Here is a 24,866-nt window from a genome sequence, read left to right on the forward strand (position 1 = left end):
CTCAGCTTCCTCATCTGACCAGAGTTCCATGGTACAGTGGTCAGCACAGGCTGGTGCCAAAGATATGCTGCCCACAAGAGCCTGTGCAGGCAGTCTCCCCTCTACCTCTTGTAGCCCACCTTCCAGGGCCATACCAGGGTCCTTCCCTACCAAATTACCAGTGGCCTTATTAACACTGAACAAAATAGAACAAAACAAACTAGAACTAGAACAAAATAATTTTTACAATTTGTATGGAACCACAAAAGACCCCAAATAGCCAAAATAATCTTCAGAAAGAAGAACAGTTAGAGGAATCATTCTCCCTGACTTGTGACTATACTACAAAGCTACAATTATCAAAATAGTATGGTACTGGCATGAAAACAGAAATATAGACCAATGGAATAAGACAGAAAGCCCCCAAATAAACCCATACACTTATGGTCAATTAATCTACCCGCCAAAGAGGCAGGAATATACATTGGACAAAAAACAATATGTGGTACTGGGAAAACTGGACAGCTACATGTAAAAGGATGAAATTAGAACATCCTCTAACATCACATACAAAAATAAACTCAAAATGAATTGAAGACCTCAGTGTAAGACTAGATACTATAAAATTAGAGGAAAATACAGGAAGAACTCTCTTTGACAAAAATTGCAGTAATATTTTTTTGGATCTGTCTTCTAGAGTAATGAAAACAAAGGCAAAAATAAACAGGACCTAATTAAGTTTAAAATCTTTGATGCAGGATACAGGAAGCTCGGGGATGGTGCACTGGGATGACCCAGAGGGATGGTATGGGGAGGGAGGTGGGAGGGGGGTTCAGGATGGGGAACACATGTACACCTGTGGCAGATGCATGTTGATGTATGGCAAAATCAATACAATATTGTAAAGTAAAAAAAAAATAATAATAAAAAATTTTTAATAAAAATCTTTGCATAGCAAAGGAAACTATAAACAAAACAAAAAAACCTACAGAATGAAGTAAAACATTTGCAAATGATGCAACTGAAAACAGATTAATTTCCAAAATACGCAAACAGTTCATATAGCTTCTCTCTCTCTCTCTCTCTCTCTCTCTCTCTCTCTCTATATATATATATAATTAGAACATATATATATATGTTCTAGTATATGGGAAGGTCCTGGGAAGGGGTCCAGGCCACGTTTGGGCACCGCCGTACTATAACTGTCTAGAACAAACCAAGAATGGAGCCAGAGCTGCAGGACGTACCTGGCGTAGCTGAGACACAGATGGCTCCAGCTGTCTGGGTCCCAGGTGCCTCCAGGACATGCCACCACGTGAATCTGTGTCCCCTGCCACTCTCATACCACCGCTATGTAGTGTTCACAGGGGAATGAGAATGCTGTTCATCACCTGTGCTTTCTGAGGTGCCCGCACCTTGACAGACACCAGCCCTCAAGGCCATCCAGGGACCTACCTCATCTCCAACCAAGCAGGGCTGTCCCAGCCCCCGGCCTGCCTCCCCTCCTCTTAACACCAGGACAGTATATATATATGTATATATATATATGTTCTATATATATATATATACATAGAGAGAGAGAGAGAGGGAAGCTATATGAACTGTTTGCATATTTTGGAAATAAAGCCAAATTTTCACTGGAAGGAGTGATGCTGAAGCTGAAACTTCAATACTTTCGCCACCTGATGCGAAGAACTGACTCACTGGAAAAGACCCTGATGCTAGGAAAGATTGAAGGCAGGAGGAGAAGGGGACGACAGAGGATGAGATGGTTGGATGGCATCATCGACTCAATGGATGTGAGTTTGAGTGAACTCCGAGAGTTGGTGATGGACAGGGAAGCCTGGCATGCTGCAGTCCATGAAGTCATAAAGAGTTGGACACGACTGAGTGCCTGAACTGAACTGATATATATATATATATATATAAAGCCCAATCAAAAAAATGCGCAGAAGACCTAACTGACACCTGTCCAAAGAAGACATACAGATGTCTAGCAGGTACAGGAAAAGATGCTCAACACTGCTAATTATTCAAGAATGGCAAATCAAAACTACAATGAGGTATCCCCTCACACTTGTCAGAATGGTCATCTTCAAAAGTCTACAAATAACAAATGTTGGCAAGAATGTGAAGAAAAGGGAACCCTCCTACACTGTTGGGGGGAATGTAAATTGATGCAGCAAGTTTGGAGAACAGTATGGAGGTTGCTTAAGAAATAGAGTTACAATATGATCCAGCAATCCCACTCCTAGGTATATAACTAGAAAAGACAAAAACTCTATTTTGAAAAAAATACATGCGCCCCAGTGTTCACAGTGCACTATTTACAATAGCCAAGACATGGAAACAACCTAAATGTCCATGGACAGGTGAATGGACAAAGAAGATGTGATATTGTATACATAAAGGAACATTACTTAAATAAAAGGAATACTGAAGTGAAGGTGAAAGTCACTCAGTCATGTCCAACTCTTTGTGACCCCATGGACTATACAGTCATTGGAATTGGAGTGGGTAGCCTTTCCTTTCTCGAGATTCATTCCAACCCAGGAATCAAACTGGGGTCTCCTGCACTACAGGCGGATTCTTTACCAACTGAGCCACCAGAGAATATTACTCAGTCATAAAAAAAGAATGACATGATGTCAATTGCAGCAACATGGACGGACTGAGAGATTATCATACTAAGTGAAGTAAAGACAGATATAAATATCATATAACATCACTAATATGTGGAATCTTAAAAAATGATACAAATGAACTTATTCACAAAACAGAAATAGACTCACAGACACAGAAAACAAATTTGCAGTCACCAAAGAGTAATGGAGGGGACGGATAAATTAGGAGTTTGGGATTAACAGATACACACTACTATACACAAAACAGGTAAACAATAGGACCTACTATATAGCACAGAAAAGTATATTCAGTATGTTGTAAAAACCTATATTAAAAAATCTAAAAAAGAATATATATACACATATACATAAAAATACATAAACATATGTAACTGAATCACTTCGCTGTACACCTGAACATTGTAAATCAACTATACTTCCATTTTTAAAAATACATTTTATTGATTAAAAAAAAAAACCTACTGGTGTTCAGGGAATCCACTTGTAAAGAAAACATCAGCCATACCCTTGTGACTTACTGCATTTCTGAAAGATGTGCTATTTTCAATGACATTATTTTTTTAAAAAGAGAAAAAAAAGGACCTGCACTTCTGTGGTTATGACAGGTGCAGCCAAGTACTCACTCTACTGCAATAAGCATGTAGATTTTTACTTTTGCTCAGATTTTCTAGTAAAAGTTAGTGTCTAATTTATTTCTCTTCTTTCCCCCTGTGATATGAAGCATCTCTATACTTCTACACTCGCCAGGCTCTTCAGACCACAGTGCCCCTCAGAAACAAAGTGAAATAAAGATCAAAACTCAAAGGCCTACATCTGCACAAAGTTAGCAAGAATCTGGTCAAAACAGGGCTCTTCCTAACATGCGAAAGTCCCCAGGGACATCTCTGCACTGGTCCACAATATCCTCTCACTGCACCATTTCCTAGGTGATATCCTACTGTGCAGCACTGTGATTCTGACCTGCGTTGTCCTCCATAGCTGCACTCAACAAATGGGGATCCTTGTTCCCAAAACTGCACACCCACTGAGGGACCATGCTCCTTTGCTGACGTCATTCTAATCTTGTGGAAACCACACACTTGCAAGGCACGCACCCAGATTTGCCAAGAAACAAGCACACATTACCATTTCCTGTGCCACATCTTCTGGCGTCTCCCTCTCCAGGTCGAAGGTGAACTCTATGGCCCCGCTGTCCTTGGGCTTGCCCTTCAGTTTCTTAGGGTCCTCAACCCAGAGCCGCAGGGCAATGGCAGACTTCCTGCCATGGTCCTCCTCGGCCAGCTCCACCCTCACACCTGTGTCCTCCGCGAAGAAGGCGTGGCTGAGCAGGTCCTTGATCTCATACCTGGGAAGGAGGCAGCTGTCAGGCCGGGCACAGGCACACTAGCTGAGAGGGCCCTGTACCTGCCCAGCTCCCCCTGGAAAGTCCTCTGACCATACCACTCACTGGACATTTCTGCCCCCGAGGGCAGTCCAAAACAGTACCTCTGCATTCCCTAACTCTCAGGGGAAGAGGAAAAATCTGCTACTTGAACACATCTAACTACATCCTACATAAGACCTTTTTTTTCTCTCATTATAAAAGAAACCTCCATTATTAGGAGATGTGGGTAATTCAGAAAAGAATTTGTAAATCAGGCTCTGCATTGTCCAGACAAAGCCTGCTGAGATGCTGGGGAGCTCTCATAGGATCCGTGGATCCAGGTGAAACTGAACTGGACCTGGACAAGGCAAGCCCCAAACTCCCCAGTTCACTACCTGAGGGACCCTGGCCTCCAAGAGGCAGGGATAATTTTGGAGGTTCCCAAGGACAGGAAGTGGGGGTAGGGTGGCGTGTTGCCCTGCTAACCACTCTGCTGCCCAAATCCACATCCCTAAATGCTTGCCCAGTTTCTGATCTCTGGCACAAACAGATCCCAGTGCTGTCCAGGGCCTGGCTTCCTCCCAGCTTCCTGTCTGTGGTCACCGTGGGCTTTGAGATCCAGTGGCCCATCACCGATTCTACTGAGGGCAACACATCCCACAGGCAGTGGAACCATGCCACCTGGATAGCTCCATGCATGAAAAGGGGAGAGTAGGGTGAACAACCCTCACACAGGCTGACAAATGCCTGTGGGGACCCTGGGGAAGCCCAGAAGTTAGGGCCCCTAGGGATACAGAGGGCACAGTCCCTGGGAGCTCTGTCCTGGTCTGGGAGGTGGTTTCTGTACTTTTCTGAAGTGAGCTATAGTTCACAGTTTTTTAGTATTTTCTCTTTAAGGAACAAAACATGATAATGTGCAGGGGGCAAAAGAGAAGACTCAGGAGATCAGGACAGGTCTGAGAGATCAGGACAGGCCCCTACACGAAAGATGACAGAAAGGACAGTGGTCAGTGTTGGGCACAGTAACATGAGGGAAGAGGCATGAGCTGGCTGTGCAAGGACAGAGAGGGGATATGAGGGGGTGCTGCTGCTGCTGCTAAGTCGCTTCAGTCAAGTCTGACTCTGTGCGACCCTATGGACAGCAGCCCTCCAGGCTCCTCTGTCCCTGGGATTCTCCAGGCAAGAATACTGGAGTGGGTTGCCATGAGGAAGAGGTATTAAGGGGAGACACGGAGGAATGGGGAAGGTGGGGAATGGGCAGGATAAGAGGGCAGGGGAGGAGGAAGCGGGGGGAGGGAGATGGGAGGAAGGAGGAGGAATAGAGGGTTGATGGGAGGGAAGGAAGGAAGGTAAGAAGGAGTAGGGAAGACAGAGTAAGGAGGGAGAAAACAAAGGAGAGACAGAGGGAGGAAGGAGCAAAGAGGAGGGAGAGGGAGGGAAAGAGGAAAGACGGGGTGGGCGGGGAGGAAAGAAGGAAGGAAGGAGGAAGGCTCAGAACACATACCCAGCTGAGGAAGGAAGGGCCTTGATCTGAGGAGGGAGCTGGTCTGGGGGCATCTGGAGGGCTCTGACTTGAATGTGGGACTTTGAAATGGGTCAGACAACAGGTGCATGAAAGACATAGCCTGGAGTTGAAAGAGCGGGGCAGGATGAGGCTCGATGGGAACCCTGGCATGGGGGTGTCCTCCAGACCAGGGGGAGGGATAGGCTTGCCAGGGACAACACAGAAAAAAAGCAACAAGGGCAGAATGAGGCCCCAGTAGCCCCCACACTCCAGGCTGGGTGGGCAAGAAGCAGCCAGTTAAGGGGATGGGGACTCTAGGACAGTACCCTGAGCCAGGGAGCGTGTTCCAGGCAGCAGAAGTCAGGCAGGGGCTGCCCTCCAACTGCCCAGTGGGCTTGTTGGGACCCAGTATGCCTGTGGCCTGAAGTGGCCTGTCTCTGAACTCTCGCCTTCTCTTGGGATGTGATTTCAGGCACAGCAACAGCCCAGATCCAGCGCTGCCTGGGAACTCACCTTTCCTCCTTGTTTTTGCAGATACACTCCCCAATAATCTCCTTGATTTCAGGATCGTGCACTTTCTCAAAGCTGGCTGGCTTGATGCCCTGAAGATGACATGAGCAGAGTCACCTGACATCGAATTAGGATCTGTTTCTTGCTCACTTCACACTCACCCCAGTAGAAGAGAAAATGGGAAGTGCAAGAGGCTTGTTTGGGGTTGGAGGGCAGGGGCATCATTTCATTCTAAGGCCCCACTGAAGGGTTACTGGGAGTAGTGAGGTCTGAGGATGAGAAAGACTCAGGTGAAACTCGGAACAGACATGAAGGATGCTCGCTCTGCCCAATCCAGCTCCGCACAAGGGAGCATTTGCACTCTTACTGCACAGAGGAGGTGGGTGTGGGGGAAGGCACACCTACCCAAGGCTACACACCAGCCAGGCAGGACCTCCCAGGCCAGCTGCCCAGAGGGTCTCAGAGGCTGGACAAGGAACCCTAAAGTGCTGGCCTTTCTTACCATACCTCCCCGGAGGATGCAGAAGTCACTCTGTGGTCACTGTTGCTGGCCAAGGGCCACCAGAGACTCTGGCCACACTGTGGTCACAGGCGGGGCTGACTTCCAAGGCCTAGTGGCTGGAGGGGGTTGCAGACAAGCATCTGCACCAGGAAGGCCCACAGCCGGCGGCCAGATCAGACGACTTTCAGGCAGCAGGAGCAGGAGGTGGCCACGTACTAAAGCGGACCAGAAAGCCAGCGGGTACCAGGGGTGTGCAGCCAGAGGCATGGCGGGGAGCAGGGTTCCGATCCCACAAGCAGATGGGATTCCAAGAGAAGCAGGGGCTGGATGGCAGGGCTTATTTGCAATCTACCCAGGGAGGGGTTTGGGTGGAGGGGATCCTGGCTTTTGAAGACTTGGAACACAGTGAGGGCTCAACCATCATGTTCTTCCTCCTTCAAAAAGACTGTCTTCAAAGGTCTCGTCCTGGCTTTTTTTTTTTTTTAAAAGCATACATTTTCCCACAGAGAGGGATGGGGGAGAGGGGAGGTGCACCCTGGGAGTACAGGTGAAGCCCCAAAGTGCCCAGCAAACTCCTGCCTAGGACAGCTGGCCATAACCAATGGGTCATGCTGTGTCTGACATGTACGGGAGTTTGTGCAGTAACAGACACAGCCCTTGGCTTTAAAAGTGGGCAAGGGGTCCTCCTTGAACATGAGACCCCCGTGTTACTCCACTGAAGCCAATAGAAAAAGAAATTTAATTATGCCAGAAAGAAAGGCCACAGTCCTAACAAGGGTGGGAACCAGTGGTCTGAGAAATTATAAATACTGGTAAGGGTGCACATACAGCATCATTTAAATCTCTGGAAGGCTGTGGCAGAATGTGCCAGAACAAGGTTGAAGGGGTTCACATCTCTGGGCTCAGAAGCACAGAGTTGGGGCAGCTGAGAACAAAGGGAACCAACACCCTCCAAGGACTGGAGTAGATGCTGGAGGCCGGACCAGTGTGTGGGTATGGCGTGAGGGCCCAGAGGACCCAGAGCACGAGGCTGTCATGGCAAACGGAGGAAACACCAAGGATCAGGGAATGCACCTTTCATCAGATTTCCTCAAGGAGGCAGGGTAGGTAGGGCCTTGCTTTACAACAAAACAACATGGGTCCACGTAGGAGCCTTGGGACCCTGACCAGTGTCCTGTTTCCCAGGGCCTAAATGGGGGGCAGAGGTGCTGCTGAAAGAACCCAGGTGGCTAAGGAGTATGTGCCCAGGAGACTCAGTCCCTGTCTCCCCAAGCCCAGCAGAGGGACCACTACCCCATCCACACACACAACCAGGACCAAGGTCAGCAGCAGCTCCATCTGCACCCTGGGCCCCAGCGCTCCTCCAAGGCCTGGCAATGAAGCCCTAATCTCCCTTGAGTCCCTCCCTGTCCCCCTGGAGGACCTGCCCATGGCCGATGGGTCACCTCTCTGGTCAGCGCCTCTGGGGAGCTGCACACCTCTGCAGGTATCTGGCCCACACCCACTAGCGCCTCTAACCAAAGATTCTCTCTTCATACTTGCACCCTCAGCAGCACACAGGAGGCGCTTAGAGTGAAAAAAATGGCTGATAGATAACTGAAAATGAAGAATTAAAGGACAGAAACAAGCTGTGACCTGCGGAGAGGGCTCAAAGTAGAGGGCGGGATAAGGGCAGGTGCTCTGGGGTTCCAAGAGCCATGGCGCCTCATGCTTCTGCAGAAGTGAGGAGGCTGCAGGGAGGTGGGGGCTGGGGTTGGGGAGAGGCAGCCAGCACTCGGGTGGTGGGCCCTGGTACCTGCAGGTACAGATGGACAGTGAGGCACCAGGGCCCAGAAAAGGCAGAGCCCCAGCAGCCCTGGGCTGGATGCTCCTGCTGCATTCCCCACGCAGCAGGACAGCCACAGGGGAGGACAGGATGGTGTTTTCAGAGCTGAAACCATCTGATCAAAGTCTAGGGACGTGCCAGAAGGCGGGAGGGCCAGCAGCCTCCAGGTGGCACAGAGGAGGGTCTCTATGCACAGGCGGCCTGGGCCTCCTGGAGAGGCCCCTTTGGTGCTCCAGCCCACAGCGCTGCCTGAGGCCCCAGTGGAGGCTCCAGGGTCCACCCACAGCCCACGTTACAACTGCTGCTACTCCAGGAAAGCTAGGAGACCCCCTACTCGTCCTCTAATTCTCCATCTGTAAAACGGCTTCCTTCCCTTCCTCAGATGGCTCCTGTGAGGATTTTACAACGCACACAGAGCTCAACGTGGGACACACAGCCAGCCCATCACAGTGGCCGGTGGACTCACACAGGTGACCTTCCTGTAGATCTGGGCGGCATTCTGGCACTCTGAGTAGGGGTACTCCGAGGTGGCCATCTCCAACATGCACATCCCGAAGGCGTACACGTCCACGGACTCATCGTAGTGCTCCTCGTACATCTCTGGTGCCATGAACTCGGGGGTACCTGCACCCGGGAGCAGAAGATGCAGGGTCAGTGGTCACTGGGCCCCGGAGCCCCCTGGGCCTCTCTCAGAGTCCCACACCTCCTCCCCCATCCACAAGCCAGCATGGGCCCTGCCCCCATGCCCTTTGCCATTGGTTCTAGAATCCAGGATTCAAACAGGATTCTGCTTTACTGATAGAAGTTTCCCCAAATCCGCCCTCCCCGTACCCTCCCAATTCTACAGTGGATCAGTTTATAGCGCCATCCCCTGATCACAGAGCTGGGAGACCCATTGCTTCCCAGAAGACAGGGTCTGTGCCAGAAATGATGGAGATGCCTCTCTTTGAGGAGGCAGAAGTCTGAGCATATCCCTCCTGGCTACAGGCCCAGATAACCCAGAGCAGACAAAAACTTGGGGTCACCACAGACCTTCGTAAATTGTAAAAGCCTAGAAAGGCCCCCATGTCCCTAGTCAAGCAGAGCATCAGTCAGCACAGTGATTCTCTTCACTAAACATGGCTGCCTGGGGACAGCTGGGCAGGCGCCAATCATCTGGCAGGTACCAGCAACGTGTTATGGTGAGAACTGCCCATCCATTCTAAGCACGAGAGATTTTAAAACCAAGCTTACTCTGAATTTTTAAGGACACGATAGACTCACATAGGCTGAGTAAAATAAGCAAAATATATGACTGTACATGCATGCTGACCATCCATATAAAACAATAAGTACAGACAAAAATGACTCATCTAGAAGGTGGGCTTATGGCTTTTTCCTTTAGTCTGGTGTTTGTAATTTTTCTGTAACAAATATTTGCTTTCAAAATCACAAACTTTTTATTTATTTTTTTTAAAAAAGGCCCAACTGAGCATCTGTCAAGCTAAATGCAAAGAAATGGGGCCATCAATTTCAATAAGACTGCTTTTAATTTCAACTTCTCCATCTTTGTTGACCTTGGAAGATTCTCAAAATGTTCCAGTTTTTTTTTTAAAAAAGCAGATGTAAAACAGTACAAACTAGTGTGTTAAAAAGCATGAGGTTTGGGGGTATCTGGCATGCAGGCAGATTAAGGGTGATTTTAATTTTTTCTCCTTTACCCACAATTTCAACTTAAGATGTATTATATATTTACCAAAAAAAAGTTAACAGTTTGGGTAAAAAATGGAAAACACAAGAATCTATGTTGAGTTACACACATGCATAAAGAATTCTTGAAGATTCCGTCAGAAATAATGATGAATAGAGCGAGAACTGGAGTTCAAGGGACCTTGCACTGGCAATTTTTCATCCTTTTGGGGTTTTGAACCATATGATAATACTGAAAATTTTGGCATTTGGCCATGTCCATCTACAAGGATAAGAGAGAGGAGCCTCAGGGCTGCTGGCAAGCAGCTGGGAGCAAAGCCGGCTCAGAGAGGACCCGACGTACCTGTTCAGGACTCCTGATCACTCAGCTCAGTCTCTTCTGAGATCCTTGGGAACCAGAAATTCTGCTTTGCAAGAAATACCCCAAGGACCCAAGATGTTCTGACTTTGTGGGAGTACAGTGGACAGTGGGTGTGTGGGGGGCCCAGCTCCAAGGTGGGATGGTGGGTGATGCCAATTTTGCAATTGTGCGAGGGCCACGGACACCGAATTTTTTTCTCTTTGCTTACAACACAGCTGTTTAAATCTAAATGTTAAGAATAATGTCTGTATGCTGGCACCCATACACACAAGTGTCCAGGGACCTCTGGGCGCACCTCCTAAGCCCCACAGCTCTGCGTCCCCGAAGTCCCAGCCTCCATGGCTGTGAACACCTGCAGGAAGGACTGCGCCGACCTCACCTCCACCCACTCGGGGCCCGGCCAATGCAAACGCAGTGAGAGCACACCATGACAGCATCAGATCCCAGCGGCCCTCAGGGGCAAACCCCACAAGGCTCATGGGGAGCCTCTGGGAGGCTGCCACCGCCAGATATCTCAAACCACGTCTTATCTGCACAACACCTCTCTGACGGCTGCACCCAGAATGGGTGCACAGTATCAAAGGCCCCCATAGGTACCCTGGACACAGCATGGAGGGAAAAGCCTCATTCACAGGCCTAGGGGGTCCTTCACCTAACCACAGACCCCCACTCAGCTGAGGCCCCTTGCTGGGGACAGGGCCCTGCTGCCCACCTGTTTAGATGTGCTGACCAGCCTCCATTTACAATGAGCATGGAGCTTCAAGGGCTCCAGCTGAGCAAAAGGTGGGGTGATCAGGGAGCCCTGTGGAGCCAGACGCTGTGTGGGGCTCACTGTGCCTCCAGAAACACGCAGGCTTCATCTCACCCCACCACATCACTCAGCAACTGGAAAGTCCATTTCCAAGAGGAAAAAGAGCTGTCAAAGCAGCCCTAACTTCCAAGGCCAAATCTGCAAAGACTGCCTGAACACCTCTAGCAGCTCAGAGGCTTGGTGGTGTATCCCCCAAACCCCTGGGTCCCAAGCCAGGCCCTCACCTGCTCCACCCATTTCACAGATAGGGAACTGAGGCCTGAGTCAACCCTCGCGTCACCACTCAGCTCCCCTATTCAGCCAGAGGCCAGAGGCCTCACATCCACAGGACACCGGGTGGCTCCTTGTCCCAGATGTTGTCACATTCCAAAACCACTAGCCTGCCAGAGAAGTTTCCAGATTCCCAGCAGTTCCATTTTCCACAAACAAGTCAAGTTCTGTCTCCAACCATACAACAAAACCATGAACTTGTCAAGCCCTAATCACCCTCTCATCTTGCTTATGTGGGAAGAAGCTGTCACATCATGGCATGGAGGAGAGCCTCTCCCAATCTTATCTGATCCAAACTTCCAGAGCCATACCCTACAGCCACCTGACCCTGCAGCTCACCGGCACTTTCCGACATCCTGAACCCTATAAATGGCTGCCCCACAGCCCCTCCAAGCACATTCTTTACAAAACCCAGGAAGGGCTCTGGTGGACATACAGTGCCTGCTGTGTGCAGGACCAAAGCATGACCCCACATGGGGCTGGCATGAACTGCAGACCATGTCCTCACAACAGCCACAGCCACAGAGGAGCTTCTCTGAGGAGGATAAGAAATGCAGAGGCTAATAGCCAGCAAACTGCCATCCACATGAAATCCCTGAGCCCCTACACCCCTCATGCTCACTCCATACCCCAAACTACCACAAAGGTTCCCGCTGTGGGTCTTGGGGTCTGGGGCACCCTCCCCCTGCTCAGTCCACTGAAGGCAGCTCCAGCCTCAATGACCACGAAGTCCCCACATTCTTCTGTCCTCCAGATCTCTTTCCCGCACCCAAGTACCCTTAGTGTCCACAGGCCCTTGGGTGCCAGTCAGCCTCGGCACCCAAGGGACACAGCTAAGGGACTCACACACAGGGCATCCAGGGCTGCAGCCAGGCATAGGGGGCACAGGCAGCAGAGCTAGCACTTGCAGGATGGTGATCCCGGGGGGCTGGGGAGGTGCCCTGAAGCACAGGGGCATGAAGAGACAAGATGGGCTCACCTATCACGCTTTTAGCAAAGGATGCTCTCTTGAGGGTGGCCAGGCCCAAGTCGCCAATCTTCACAGACCCTGTGGGCCCAGTGATAAAGATGTTGTCACACTTGAGGTCCCGGTGGATGATGGGGGGCGTCCTGGTGTGCAGGAACAGCAGGCCCTTCAGGATCTGCCGGCACCAGCTACGTAGAACCTTGGGCTTCATCACCTTGAATCGCTTCAGATACCTGCAGGTGGGGGTGTGGCTCATCCACGGCTCGTGTGGGGAAGGGGCCCCCAGTTGCTGAGGGCTGTGTATTTATTCCCCAAACAGGGGCACTTCTGAGAAAGGGCTGTTGGCCACACCAGCCAGGACCACCCCAAGCAGGACCCGGGGCCTCAGCCATTGCAACTCTTGAGCCCCAGGCCAAGCCCACCCCAAGGCCCCAACTGGCTGGGTGGGTAGCATGCTCACGTCTTCAGTGTCCCCGAGGTCATCAGTTCAGTCACCAGCACGATGCACCGCTTCCCCCTGGCACTGGACTCCCAGAAGTCATAGAAGCGCACAATGTTGGGGTGCTGCAGGCCCTTCAGCATCTCAGCCTCTTCCTTGAACCGCTGCCTCTCCAGTTTGGTGAGCTTCCGGTCCTAGAGAGAAACACACACAGACTGAGAGGGACACTTGGCACAGCCTCAGGCAGAGGCCTTCCAGGGAGCCGGGGCCAGGACTCTGCCAGGCCGCTCTCTCGGCTCTTAACACACAGCACAGCAGGAAGAAAGGACTTAGACATCTGGGGTTGAGGGAAATCTGATCCAGTTCCAAGTCCTTCCCCTCTTTACCCACAGAGAGCAGGACAGGCCTCTGATTCATAAAGCCAGCACAACTGTTCATGGTTCTCCAACATATGGAACATCAGACCCTGATATCTCATCGATTTCAAATTAGCTTCTCCCTGCTCAAGAAGCTCAGCAAAAAGGTCTCTGGGAATCAGAGACACCTCCAAACCCCACACTGTAATACTCATGTGCTTTTTCCCTAAAAACACCTCTGAGGGGCAGCATCAAGACGGCAGAGTAGGAAGACGTAGAGTTTGCATCTGCTCAGAACTAGGGCACTGACAAGGCTCTGGTGCGGGACCCCGGACACCTAAGGGGCGGGAGGAATCCCTGAGCAACCAGGTAGGACGTGGGAGGGAGGGAGAGAAGAGTGGCAGTGGGACCAGACAGGCACCACTGAGGGTGTGTGGAGGAGAGGGAAGGCTTCCGCACTCAGAGGAGCCCACTCCCCACCAAGGGATCAACAAGGACAGGGAGGGACCTTTGGGAGGCTGGGAATCAGAGGGGAACACAGCCAGCGACTCCTCTGCCCACTCAGCCCCGGTGAGTCTGTGGGGGTCCTGGGCCTGAAAGCCCCACCACCCACTGGGGCCCCCTCTAGCTGCACAGATCTCAGGCCTAAGACCACCTGGCCCGCCTACCACCGGCCTCTTCTAGACGCTGCATCCTGGGCCTGAGTCCAGCCCCCACGCCTCTTCCAGCTGTGTGGATCCCAGTCCTGAGCCCTCACACCCACGAAGGCCTCTTCCAGCCACACAGTACTGGCAGCCCAAGTCCCGCCCCTGACAGGGCTTCCTCTGGCCATGTAGGTACAGGCAAGCCGGACGCCACCCACCTCCAGGGCCTCTTCCCTGGCTATGCCAGCCCCTATGGGCACACCAGTGGAGGCCTACGCCCCAGCTGGCCTACATGGCATTTGTGCTCCGGGCCAGCTTCAGGAACAGATGCTAGTGAGCAACACATGTAGATATGACAAAGCAGGTCCAGAGACCTATCTGGAGGTCTTGGAGGGTCCACTGGGGAGGCAGGGGTAGGCTGTAGCTTACAGTAGAAGGAAGAACACGGGAAGAGGAGGCATGGAGAATATTTTATTTATTTTTTCTCAATAATTACTTATTTTTATTTATTTATTTGGCTGTGCTAGGTCTTAGCTGTGTCATGCGAGAGCGAGATCTTTGACCTTCCTTGAGGCAAGTAGAGTTTTTAGTTGTGACATATGGGATCTAGTTCCCCAATCAGGGATCGAACTCAGGCTCCCTGCAATGGGAGCACAGAGTCTTAGCCACTGGACCACCAGGGAAGTCCTATTTTTATGTCTTTATCTTTTATTTTTATTTTTTTCTAATTAATTTTTAAATTGCTTTATTTTCTTCCTTTTGCCTTTTTTTTTTTTTGCTGTTATCGTTCTGTTTTATTTTGTCTTCTTGTTTAATTTTTAGAGTTATTTCGCTAAATATAATTTTTACTTTCCTAATTTTACCTCACTTTATAGTTTGGTACTGTTCTGTTCTTTTCTGCTTGTTGCTTGCTTTCTTTTTCTTTTTGCTGCACTTTAAGGCTTACTGGGCCTTAGTTCCCAGGCCAGGGGTTGGGCCTGAGCTCCTGTGGTGGTAGTGCAAAGTCCAAACTGCTGAATTAACAGAGAACTGCAGGTCACAGGGAAATTAGTCAGTGTGAGGTCTCCCAGAGGTCCTCATCTCAGCAACAACTCACAGCTCCACTCAACTGTCTGCAAACTCCAGTGTTGAACTAATCAGGTCAAACAACCAGCAAGACAGGAACACAGCCCTGCCCATCAAAAACAATGGGATGACAAAAAAGAATATGTTACAGACGAAGGAGCAAGGTAAAAACCTTGGCAACCAACCTGAAAAAGAATTCAGCAGAATGGTAATAAAGATGATCCAAAATCTTGGAAATAGAATGGAGGCATGGATCAAGAAAATACAAGAAATGTTCAACAAGGACCCAGAAGAACTAAAGAATACACAGTGATGAGCAACACAGCAACTGAAATGAAAAATACACTGGAAGGAATCAATGCAAAATAACTGAGAAGAATGAATAAGTAAGCTGGAAGATCAAATGCTGGAAATAATTACTGAGGAGCAGAATAAAGAAAAAAGAATGAGAAGAAATGAGGACAGTCTCACAGACCTCTGGGACATTACTGAACACAACATTCGAATTATAAAGGTCTCAGAAGAAGAAAAGAGAAAGGGTCTGAGAAAATATTTGAAGAGATTGGTTGAAAACCTCCTCAACATGAGAAAGGAAATAGCCACCTAAGTCCAGGAAGCACAGAGACTTCCCTACTCAAGGAGACAAACCCAATGAGAATCACACTGAGACACATATTAATCAAACTAACAAAAATTGAATTCAAAGAAAATATTAAAAGCAGCAAGGGAACAGCAAAAAATAACACACAAGGGAATCCCCAAAAGGCGGTTATCAGCTGATTTTGCAGCAGAAACTGTGTAGGCCAGAAGGGAGTAGCAAGATACATTTAAAATGATGAAAGGGAAAAACCTACAAATAAGATTATTCTAGCTAGCAAGGATCTGGTTCAGATTTGATGGAAAAATCAAAAGCATTATAGACAAGCAAAAGCTAAGAGAATTCAGCACTTCCAAACCAGCTTTACGACAAATGCTAAAGGAATTTCTCTAGGAAACACAAGGGAAGAGAAAGACCTATAAAAACAAACCCAAAATAATTAGAGAATGGCAGTAGGAATATACATATCAATAATTCTCTTAAATGTAAATGATTAAATGCTCCAACCAAAAGACTGGCTAAATGAATACAAAAACAAGACCTGTATACATGCTGTCTACAAGTGACCCACTTCAGGCCTAGAGACACGTACAGACTGAAAGCGAGGGCATGGAAGGAGGTATTCTATAGCAAATGGGTATCAGAAGAAAGCTGGAGTAGCAATTAGATAAAGTAGACTTTAAAATAAAATAAAGACTATTACAACAGACAAGGAAGAACACTACATAATGATGAAGGGATCAATCCAAGAAGAAGCTATAACAACGGTAAATACTTATGCACCCAACACGGGTGCGCGTCAAAACATATGGCAACTGTTAACAGCAGTAAAAGGAGAAATCAACAGGATTACAATTATAGTGGGGGGATTTGACATCCCACTTATACCAATGGACAGATTATCTAGACAGAAAATAAACTAGGAAACACAAACTTTAAATGACACAACAGACCAGACAGACTTAACTGATACTCAGAGGATATTCCACCCAAAAGCAACAGAATACACATTCTTCTCAAACGCACACAGAAAATTCTTCAGGGTAGATCACATCTTAGGTCATAAATCAAGTCTCAGTAAATTTAAGAAAATTAAAATCATATTAAGCACCTTTTCCAGCTGCAATGCTATGAGATTAGAAATCAATTATAGAAAAACAGCTGTAAAAAGCACAAACACATGCAGGCTAAAGAATATGCTACTAAGTAACTAAGAGATCACGGAAGAAATCAAAGAGAAAATTGTAAAAATACCTAGAAATAAATGACAACAAATACATGACAACCCAAAATCTACGGGATGCAGCAAAAGCAGTTTTAAGAGGAAAGTTTATAATAATTCAATCCTATCTCAAGAAACAAAAAAAATATCAAATTAACAACCTTATACCTAAAGCAACTACAGAAAAAAGAACAAACAAAACCCAAAGTTAGTAGAAGGAAAGAAATCATAAAAATCAAAGAGAAATAAATGAAATAGAAAGGAATGAAATAATAGCAAAAATCAATGACACTAAAAGCCGGTTCTTTGAAAAGAAACAAAACTGATAAATTGTTAGCCAGTTTCATCAAGAAAACAAAGGGAGAGGATTCAAGTCAATAAAACTAGAAATGAAAAAGGAGAAATTACAATTAATACCACAGAAATACAAACGATCATAAGAGACTATGGTGATGGTTTAGTCGCTAAGTCATATCCAACTCTTGTGACCCCATGGACTGTAGCCTGCCAGGCTCCTCTGTCCATGGGATTCTCCCAGCAAGAATACTGGAGTGGATTGCCATTTCCTTCTCTGCTGCTGCTGCTAAGTCGCTTCAGTCGTGTCCGACTCTGTGCGACCACATAGACAGCAGCCCACCAGGCTCCCCCATCCCTGGGATTCTCCAGGCAAGAACACTGGAGTGGGTTGCCATTTCCTTCTCCAATGCATGAAAGTGAAAAGTGAAAGTGAAGTCACTCAGTCATGTCCGACTCTTAGCGACCCCATGGACTGCAGCCTACCAGGCTCCTCTGTCCATGGGATGTTCCAGGCAAGAGTCCTGGAGTGGGGTGCCATCGCCTTCTCCGATTTCCTTCTCTATAAGAGACTATACAAGCAACTATAGGCCAATAAAACAGACAACCTGGAAGAAATGGACAAATTCTTAGAAAGGTACAATCTCCCAAGACTGAATCAAGAAGAAATAGAAAATTGTTTTAAACAGATCAATTACAAGTAATGAAATTAAAACTCCAATTAAAAATCTTCTGACAAACAAAATCCAGGGCCAGATGGCTTCACAAGCAAAGTCTATCAAACATTTAGAGAAGATCTAACACCCACCCTTCTCAAACTCTTTCAAAAAACTGCACAGGAAGGAACACTGCCAAGCTCATCCTACAAGGCCACCATCACCCTGATACCAAAACCAGACAAAAAAAGCACAAAACAAGAAAATTACAGACAAATATCACTAATGAACATAAAGGCAAAAATTTTCAACAAAATACTAGCAAACAGCATCCAAGAACACACAAAAAGGATCATACACTATAATCAAGTGGGATTTATCCCAGGGTTCTTCAATACACATAAACCAATCAGCACAAAAACCCATATCAACAAATTAAAGAATAAAAACCATATGATCATTTCAATAGAGACAGAAAAAGCTTTTAACAAAATTCAATATCCATTCATGATAAAATCTCTCCAGAAAATGGGCATAGCAGGAAGCTACCTCAACATAATAAAGGCCGTATATGACAAACCAACGGCAAATATTCTCAGTGGTGAAAAACTAAAAGCATTTCCTCTAACATCAGAAACAGATTGAATAAGAATGTCCACTCTCACCACTATTATTCAACAGAGACACATAGTTTATTATATGTATATATATATATAATATATATATATATATATATATTCAACAAAACACATAATTTTGGAAGTCCTAGCTATGAAGAAAAAGAAATAAAAAGAATTCAAACTGGAAGAGAAGATGTAAAACTGGCACTGTGTGTAAATGACACGATACTATACACAGAAAATCCTAAAGATGTCAGTAGAAAGCTAATTTAGCTAATCAATGCATTTGGTAAAGTTGCAGGATACAAAATTGATGTGCAGAAACCTCTTGCATTAATATACTCTGACAACAAAAGTTGAGAAAGAAACATCAAGGAAACTCCCATTTACCATTGCAACAAAAAGAATAAAATATCTAAGAATAAACTTACCTAAGGAGGCAAAAGACCTGTACTCAGAAACTGAGTGCACATCAGTATATGACACTGATGAAAGACATCAAAGATGACACAAACAAATGGAGAGAGATACCACACTCCTGGGTTAGAAGAATCAGTATTGTGAAAACGGCTCTACCACCCAAAGCGATCTATAGATTCAATGCAATCCCTATCAAATTACCAATGGCATTTTTCACAGAATTAGAACAAAAAATTTTACAACTTATATGGAAATACAAAAGACCCAAAGAGCCAAGCAATCTTAAGAGAAACAGAGCCAAAGAAATCAGGCTCCCTGACTTCAAACTATACGACAGAGCTCCAGTCATCAAGACAGTATGGTACTGACACAAAAACGGAAATGCAGATCAATGAAACAGGACAGAAAGCCCAGAGATAAACCCACACACCCATGGTCACCTAATCTATGACAAAAGAGGCAAGAATATACAATGGAGAAAAGACAGTCTCTTCAATAAGTGGTGCTGGGAAAACTGGACAGCTACATATAAATGGATGAAATTAGAACACTCCCTATACACAAAAATAAACTCAACATAGATAAAGACCTAAACTTAAGACTGGATACTATAAAACTCTTAGAGGAAAATACAGGAAGAACACTCTTTGACATAAATCACAGCAACACCCTTTTTGACTCACTTCCTTTACTAATGAAAATAAAAACAAAAATAGACAAACAGGACCTAATTAAACTTAAAAGCTTTTGCAAAGCAAAGGAAACCATAAACAAGACAAAAAAACAACCCCCAGAATGGGAGAAAATATTTGTAAACGAAGCAACTGACAAGTGATTAATCTCTAAAATATACAAATAGCTCACACAGCTCAACATAAAGAAACAGCCCAATCAAAAAACTGGTGGAAGACCTAAATAGACCTTCCTCCAAAGAAAACATACAGATGGTCAAGAGGCATATGAAAAGATGGTCAACATCACTAATTTTTAGAGAAGTGCAGGTCAAAACCACAATGAGGTATCCCCTCACACTTGTCAGAATGGCCTTCATCAAAAATCTACAAACAATAAATGCTTGAGAGGGTATGGAGAAAAGGGAAACCTCTTGCACTGGAAATGTAACTGATAATACCACTATGGAGAGCAGTATGGAGGTTCCTTAAAAAAAACGAAAATAGAACTACCAGATGACTCAGCAATCGCACTACTGGGCATATACTCTGAGAAAAACCACAATTTAAAAAGACACACGGCACCCCCAATGTTAATTGCAGCACTATTTACAATAGCCAGGACATGGAAGCAACTTAAGCATCCATCACAGACAGATGGATATAGAATATGTGGTACAGAGGAATTCCCTAGCAGTCCAGTGGTTAGGATTCCATGCTTCCACTGTAGGGGGCATGGGTTCAATCCCTGCTTGGGGAACTAAAATCCCACACTCCCCATGGTGTGGCCAAGAAAAAAAAAGAAGACGATGTGGTAGATATATACAATGGAATACTGCTGCTGCTGCTAAGTCGCTTCAGTCGTGTTCGACTCTGTGCAACCCCATAGACGGCAGCCCATCAGGCTCCCCCGTCCCTGGGATTCTCCAGGCAAGAACACTGGAGTGGGTTGCCATTTCCTTCTCCAATGCATGAAAGTGAAAAGTGAAAGTGAAGTCGCTCAGTTGTGTCCGACTCTTAGCGACCCCATGGACTGCAGCCCACCAGGCTCCTCCATCCATGGGATTTTCCAGGCAAGAGTCCTGGAGTGGGGTGCCATCGCCTTCTCCGCAATGGAATACTACTCAGCCATAAAAACAAAACTGGGTTGTTTGTAGAGATATGGATGGACCTAGAATCTGTCATACAGAGTGATGTACGTCAGAAAGAAAAAAACAAATACTGCATATTAACACATATATGTGAAATCTAGCAAAACAGGACAGATGAACCTATCTGCAAGGCAGGAATAGAGATAAAGACGTAGAGAATCTTTGTGGACATGGTGGGGTGGAGGGGAAGCGGGAGCAGGTTGAATTGGGAGGTGGAGATTGACATGCATATTGCTCGTGGGAACCTACTGTATAGAGCAGGGAGCTCAGTTCAGCGTGCTGTGGTGACCTAGACAGGTGGGATGGGTGCGGGAGGGCCAAGACAGAGGGAATATGTGCATATATACAGTCAGTTCACCTCATCGTACCGTAGAAACTAACACAACATTTTAAAGCAAATGTATCGAAATTTAAAAAAGAAAAAAACCTCTGAAACCTTGCTCCCTCCACACCCACTTACTGAGTATTATTAAGAGAAAGAAGCATGTTTACTTCTAATTTACACGTAACTTTGAGGACATGTCCACAACCACAGCAGATGACAACCAGAAAACAAGGAAACAATGACATGAGAGGCAGAGAAGAATAGCAGAGTCCCAGCCACATCTGCATCAATGCTACAGGTCACGGAAGACACACTCGCTGGGGCCTGGGAGCACCTGCACCTCGAGCACTGAGCTGGGACCACAAGGTTAAGTCGGGAACTATAACCCCACCATCACGGTGCGGGGAGGCACCTCTGGGGTGTCACCCATAAGTATGCCCAGCCACATCTTGAGAGGAAGCCACGGACTCCCTCAGCACAGTTCCACACACCAAGCACCTTCCTTGCCCTTGATCCATCTGCTCCAGCATTACCCAGATCCCAATCCACCACCAACCCGGCCACCTGTCTTCATCCCTCCTCTGCAGCCTAGATCCTGGCCCTTCCCTTCTTAAAAACCAATACAATATTGTAAAGTTAAAAGAAAAAAGAAAAAATCCCCCCAATGGATTCCCACCAGAGAGCACCCAGAACAAGCCCAAGAGTTCTGTTGTTTTCAACTTCACCTCATGGATGAATCCCCAGCACAGCCTTCTCCCCAAGCCTGAATATGTGCCCCCAGTGTCTCCTCCATCACAGCCCAATCAGCCTACACAGCCCACCCTTCACCTTCCCACCTCTTTCTCAGAAGGAAAGATAAATACAAATGAACACAAGCCATCAAGTTTTTGAGGAGTTCTAGGAAGAAGAAATCAGAGCTAAAAAAAACACAGCCCAAGACCTCTCAGGTCCTTTGAAAGACCTCAGAGGACATCAGGCCAGACCAACCAATCCAAAAGAAGAGAAGGGCCCTGGGGTCACGACAAGATTAGCTGGTTAAGGAATTCCATCCCAAGTAGCACTGTACCCATTAGGCATTCTCCCACCCACCAGGCCCACCTCAATAAACCGTCATCACACTCCAGGCACAAGTGGGACTGGACAGAATAATCACCAACAAAGCAGAGATACACCAAGACTGATTCCAGAAAAACAAGCAATTCAGGCACAAAAGCAACTTCCCCAAAAATCTAGTTCATGTCCTCATAAAAATCCAAGAGCTTGACACAAATAAATAAGAGCAGCTTCTATTTAAATAGGAACAATCAAGGAAGAGCTCTTGCAAATTAAAGCTCTGTATTTTAAGAATAAGATATTCTGTAACCCAATGAAACAGTAAATACAAAAAAGTTACCATTTCACCAACACAATAACATGGAAACATGTTCTGCTCATCAAAAGCGATACTTTGTTTTAGAAAGTAAGTCACAAACATATTCTCAATAGGTACATTTGACATGGAGTTACATCCAGAATATAGATAGAACTCCCATATCTCAACAATAAAAATATGAAAAGAAAAGTCACAAAAGAAGATGCAGAAAAGGCCAATAAGTACATGAAAATGTGTAAAGCACCATGAGTCACCAGAAAAATGTCAATTAAAAGCACAAGATACCACTTCACACCCACCAGAAGAGCTAAAATAAAAAGATGGATCATTCGAACCACTGGGCATCCGAGAGCAGCTGAGCTCTCCGGGCACACAGCTGTTGGAAATACAAGCTGGTACAAGCCTCAGAGAGCCCTTGGCAGGTTCACCCCTGCTCTAGGTCCAGCCACTCCCCTTCAACTTTGCTGCTGTTGTTCACTTGCTAAGTTATGTCCAACTCAGCAACCCTATGAACTATAGCCCATCAGGCTCCTCTGTCCATGAGACTTCCCCACAAGAATACTGCAATGGGTTGCCATTTCCTTCTCCAGGGATCTTCCCAGACCAGGGACCGAACCCACGTCTCATGCACTGGCAAGTAGATTCTTTACCACTGAGCCCCCAGGGAAGCCCAGCTCCACTCCTAATATCTCCTGAACTCCAGAGAAGGCAAAACTCACACATGGTGTTGAAACCAGAGCAAGGGCTTGCCTCTTGGGTGAGGGGAAATGCAGGAGCTGAGAGGAAGGAGGTGAGAGGGATGGGGGGTAGCGGTGGGGGATGAGGGCGTGACAGAAACATTCTACACTGTAACTGAAGACAAAGGTTACACGCTCCCACGCACATGTCAAAGCTCATCATGTATACACTTGAGATCTGTGTTTCATTACATGTAAGTTATACCTCAATTTTTCAAATGTAAAAAGTAAAATGAAAGCATCACAAAGCCAAATAGATAAAGAGAAGAAAAACATCGAGAAACACGAAAGAACCAGCTGGAAGTCCTAACAACACGGAACAGGAGTTCTAGGAGGAGAGAACAGGTATCGGGAAAGAAGACGATGGCAGAACAACATTACCCTGAGCTAAAAGGAGAACTGTTTAGAATAAAAGCATATGCCAAGGCCGAATCAATGAAAAACGACCCACCTCCGGTCTCATTCCAGAAAAAATCAGATTCCCAAGGACTGAGAGTAAGTCCTACCTCCCAAGGAACACCCAGACAGGCACCCAGTCTCACTGGTAACACTGGCAGCATCCTCAAAATGCCGACTCACGCCTGGAATTCTATCATCCGCCAAAGGGACATCAAACCATGAGGCCCAAAGACTTATTCTCAGACACTTGAGAGCCCAAAGGTTACTTCACAGCACCCCAGGTGAGACAGCTACTGGAAGCGTTTCTGCAAAACACAGAACACAAAGGGGACTCGGTGAAGCCCCACTGACCCACAATGGGTGACTGAAGGTGACTGAACTTGGCTGCACCAAGCGACAGAAGCCAGAAGGGACATGGGGTGCACCACTGTGCCACTCCCAGACCCCGCAGCCATTTGGGCAACGATGTTTCAGTTACTAGACCGTCTAATGGTCTAGTCATTTATTCTAAAGCAAACTTACAGGATTACTTAGAACAAAAATTGTTTTTGCCAGTATTTCAGCATCAACCAACAGTAAAGCAAAAGATTTCATTTGAGTGCAGAGCAAAAGGTTCATGTTATAAATAACTTAACTAACAACACCGAGAGGGAGAGGAAAGTGCCCTGCATATGCTACAGTTTTGATTTTCAGATGCCAGCTAAACATGGTAAAGCCAAGACTCAAGTATAACACAAAAGTCAGATCTTTAACAACAGCGCCACTTGGAGCTGGACAGGGTGTGGAAGTGGGAGGGAGCCGACCTTATTTTATGTTCTAAGCCGCTGGGCTATTTTTAACTAGGTGACACACTGCTCGATAATTTAAAAGGTCAGCTGGCATGTCCTCAGAGCACTGTCCAGAGCTGCCTGCAGTGTGCTGCCCAGCGTCCCTTCTCTCAGAGCTGGCTGGGGTCCTTTCCAGTTTGTTGACTGCTGGCTGGCCCCATCAGCTCAGTGACTCCATGGAGGCAGGACCACCACAGTGACTGATGCATTATCACTGTTTGTGATTTCGTTCATTGATGTGCTGGGGGCTCAGGTCATAAATCAGGGTAGGAAGAAAGCACATAATCCCTTTGAGACCCCCAAATCCTGCCAGAGTCAGGTCGTTCTGGAGGTCTGATGTTGAGGAGGTGGGCTCTGGCTGGTCACATACTATCACTACAGGACAGTTCACCCCCACCACACAAGAAGGTGAGGTCTCTTAGACCAGCCTCTCTCCCACCAGATCCCTGGTGGCGAGTAAATTATTGGTAAATAATTTATTGGATAAGGATGGTCAAAGTCAACCAGATGATAAAGGATAAATGCATTCTGAGACAATGCCGGCCCTTTTCTCCTACAGGAAAAAGGTCCAGCCAGTCACAGATGGCACCCTCTGAATAGGGGCAGGGAGAAGAGATGGCCAAGGTGGTCAGAGGAGGAAATCC

General features: G+C 46.8%; 1 protein-coding gene across 9 annotated transcripts in view; it reads right to left on the reverse strand.

Annotated features, from left to right (window-relative positions):
• The window catches only part of WNK2 (WNK lysine deficient protein kinase 2), a 146,872-nt gene that overhangs the window by 89,557 nt on the left and 32,449 nt on the right, over positions 1-24,866 (reverse strand). For all 9 annotated transcript variants that reach the window (XM_070375260.1, XM_070375258.1, XM_070375255.1 and 6 more), the window contains exons 3-7: positions 12,887-13,059; positions 12,439-12,659; positions 8,795-8,952; positions 6,005-6,093; positions 3,750-3,969 (exon numbers count right to left, since the gene is read on the reverse strand). In XM_070375260.1, the coding sequence (XP_070231361.1) occupies positions 3,750-3,969; positions 6,005-6,093; positions 8,795-8,952; positions 12,439-12,659; positions 12,887-13,059 (861 nt within the window). The remainder of the gene's footprint in view (positions 1-3,749; positions 3,970-6,004; positions 6,094-8,794; positions 8,953-12,438; positions 12,660-12,886; positions 13,060-24,866) is intronic.

Source organism: Bos mutus, chromosome 8 (assembly GCF_027580195.1).
Source record: "Bos mutus isolate GX-2022 chromosome 8, NWIPB_WYAK_1.1, whole genome shotgun sequence".
Lineage (NCBI taxonomy): Eukaryota > Metazoa > Chordata > Mammalia > Artiodactyla > Bovidae > Bos > Bos mutus.